Source organism: Pterocles gutturalis, unplaced genomic scaffold, assembly GCF_000699245.1.
Source record: "Pterocles gutturalis isolate BGI_N339 unplaced genomic scaffold, ASM69924v1 scaffold18128, whole genome shotgun sequence".
In the NCBI taxonomy this organism is placed as follows: Eukaryota; Metazoa; Chordata; class Aves; order Pterocliformes; family Pteroclidae; genus Pterocles; species Pterocles gutturalis.
This window is the reverse complement of record NW_010123526.1, coordinates 18,000-21,231: the sequence shown is the minus strand read 5'-3', so window position 1 is coordinate 21,231 and position 3,232 is coordinate 18,000. Positions and strand designations below refer to the sequence as shown.

Sequence of the window (3,232 nt, the reverse complement as noted above, 5' to 3'; positions counted from 1 at the left end):
CGGCACAGTCGCAATACCAGCCTCTGTCTTCCAACCCGCCTCTCACCGGGGCGGCAGGCAGAAGCAGCTCCGTGCCCAGCAAACTGCTGGGAGCCCATAAGGAACACATTTAACTGCACAAACAACCCCAAAGTGGGGATGCTTTCCCCCCCCTCTGCTTGCCCCAGCCAGGAAAAGCTGCTCTGGCTGTTGCCTTTGGCAAAGGGGGTGTTGGTGGAAGGTATGGAGCATCGCTGCATGCCCAGCCCTGAGTGCGAGCCCTGGGAGCACAAAACCACCCTAAAAATGAAGCTGCAGGGGGTGCAAAATTCCTTCCCAGAGAACTGGTGGGCTTTGGGAGAGGTTTTACACCGTTTTTGGGAGGAAGGAGCAGGGCTGGGTGAGAAATAGCCTGGAAACCTTCAGCGGTCACCCACTGAGCTCTTTTTCAAGGGATTATTTTCCTTCCAGCTGCAGGCATCGCATCTTTGGCAAGGGCTGGGTGGGTTTTGGGGCGCCTGGGGCTGTGCAGGGCTGGGGGTCCCACTGGCTCTGCATGGGGAGGGGGCTGCATGGGTTTCTCATGGGATTTCTCTCCCGTTTGGATAAATGGAGCTTTCATTCCCTGCAGGGCTCGACCTCTCTACCGCGTGGCCGGGAGCCAGGAGAGCGGGAGGAGGCTCCGGGGGCCATGGCAAACCCCTCGCCCGCCCGTAACCCCACCGAGGTGCAGATGAGCCAGCTGGTGCTGCCCTGCCACACCAACCACCGCGGCGAGCTCAGCACCGGCCAGCTGCTCAAATGGATCGACACGGCCGCCTGCCTCTCCGGTAAGCCGTCCTCTCCCACCGGAGCCATCATCCTGCTGGGTCAGGAGCGAGGGGACCTGGCGATGTCCCTGGCAGTGTGCCTGGTGGTCCAGCGCTGTCCCTCGGAGCTGACGCCAGCTGGGGACGTGCATTGTGCCATTTTGCTGAGTAATTAGAGAGCAAACAGGAGCAGGATGAGAGGGGGAGGAGACGTGTGCTGCAGCATGCACGCTTGCTCGGAGCAGAGCAAAATCAATGCCTGCTTCTTCCCAAATGCTGCCCTTTGCCTTGCCTGGAGCGCAGGGCACGGCGAGACCCGGCTGGTGACGTCTCCGACATCCCAGTGGTGGCCAGATGGGGCTGAGCTCACCTGGCCAAGTGCATGGTGGGTCACTGAGTGCAGGAAAAGGCAAACGGGTGCAAAATTGCAGTTTGATGAGGTACCCAGGGCGATTTTGCAGTTTGAGGCTCCTGGAGTCCCAAGGGAAAGCTGGAACAGCAAGACAGCTTTAAAATATTTGCTGCGTACGAGGAGATGGTATCGGCTGCCTGCGTATCAGCTGAGAGCATCGAGGGAAGGCAAACAGTGGGGCGGTGTGCCTCCTGGTTACAACACACCCTCCAAATCCTTAAACATCTCCAAACCCGCACTGCTATGGGATGGAGAAACCCCAAACCCTGCTCTCATCCCCTGCATGAGCAGGGAAAGGGACGCCAGATGGGTTTCACTGCTGTCACCAGCCCCAGGGCAGGGGAGCATGCATGCCCCTCGCCTGCTCAGCGTGTCACCGCAGGTACCTGATGCCGTTTGCTTTTCCTTTCCAGCCGAGAGACACGCCGGCTGCCCGTGCGTCACGGCTTCCATGGATGATATCTATTTTGAGCACACCATTAGGTAAATAGGTGGCTCTCCGGTGGGGCGTGCGCGAGGGAGGCTGAGGGGTTTTTCCTGGCTGCGAGGCGGACAGTGGGGCTGGAGCCAGGATAGGGAGCAGCGTGTTTGGGAGGGAGGAGATGTGGTGGCAGTGCCAGGCTTGTGGGCAGCCAGGGATTGAGGCTCCAGCTCCGCCGCAGGGCTGCGGACTGTCTGCTCTGATTTATCTGCTGCTGTCTGGTCGCCCAGGGAGCTCCTGCTGGGCTGGCTTCCCGGTATTTCCCCCAACCCCAGCTCCTCCCTGGCTTTGTTCAAGAAACAGCTCTGACTTAGCACACTGCAAAACTTAAATCTTGCAAATTGTGCCTCCGTAGCGGCTGTGTGGGTGGCTGGCGTGCAGCTGGGCTCACCCACAGGGGCTGGAGGGCACTGGAACCCCCCTGAGCATTGCTTTGTGAGATGCACCCCACTGAGCTTTGCCTGCCAAAAATTCCCTCCCACGCTTGTCCTCACGACCCCCTGGGTGCTGTCCCCACAGAGGTGCCCATCCCGATGCACACAGCCCCTGGGATGCCACATTGCAGGGGCCAATGTTTGTCCTGACCAGAGAGTGTTGGGGTACTGAGGGGGTGCACGCCCTCCCTTGCCCGCTGCAGGGTCCTGGTACCAAGAACATTCCCACATGCCCTCACCACCCCCAGTAAGCCCCAGTGCTGCCACCCACCTTTACCCATCTCCCCCCACCCCGTGCAGGGGAACACCCATCTGCTTTCCCCCTGGGTACCACCCCAGGGGCTTTGCGGGTGTTTTGGGGCAGGGTTTTGGCACACCCATGAAGGTGCCCACAGGGCCTGATGGCAGCGGTGCCACTGTGATGGCAGAACATTTTTGTCACCCCCCATTCCCTGGGGACCGGCTGGCCCAGCAAGCTGTGCCATATAGGATCCACGCTGCCAACAGGTCCCACTGGCGCAGGGACCAGCTGCGGGTGCCCAGGGCTGGCACTGGGGTCTCAGGCTGATTTGTTTGGTGCTGGGAAGTCCGACTTGCTCTTGGGTGTCACTGTCACCCCCAGCAAATGCTCAGTTCCCCCCTTCACCATCCCACATCATGGTGGTAAAGAGGACGAGCTGCCCATCGCCCTGTGCCAGAGCCACAGTGTGGGGATGTGGTGCACCCTGTGTGACACCAGCACTGGGGACGATGCCCTGCACTGAGTGGGTTCACTGGGTGCCATGCCCAGTGCCGTGTGGCTCCAGCTCCCAGGACAACTTCACCTGGGAAGCTTTTCCCTGTGAGTTTTGGGAGCGAGAGGAGGGAGTTGTGCCCCGCTCTGGAGCGTTACATCAATCCCTGCAAAGGCATCCACCGCTCCTCGGTGTGAGCTGGGCACCACTCCAAGGGGTCGGGGAATTTGTGCTGCTCCTGGCTCAGATCCCGCTTGCTCTGGTCCGGCTCAGTGCTCGGAGCGGGGGCCAGGCAGGGGTTTCACATGGAGCTGTGCGTGTGCAGAGGGAGCTTCGGGTGGCGTTTGCTGTCTGCTCTCCTCCTTGCCTGGCTGTTTGCGCTT

At 60.6% G+C, this 3,232-nt stretch overlaps 1 protein-coding gene across 1 annotated transcript in view; it reads left to right on the top strand.

Moving 5' to 3' along the window:
• Window positions 1–614: 614 nt before the first annotated feature.
• Window positions 615–3,232, top strand: part of ACOT11 (acyl-CoA thioesterase 11) — a 12,223-nt gene continuing 9,605 nt past the window's right edge. Inside the window, exons 1-2 of the mRNA XM_010077949.1 lie at window positions 615–809; window positions 1,614–1,683. Coding sequence (XP_010076251.1) covers window positions 671–809; window positions 1,614–1,683 — 209 coding nt within the window. The 5' untranslated portion in view covers window positions 615–670. The remainder of the gene's footprint in view (window positions 810–1,613; window positions 1,684–3,232) is intronic.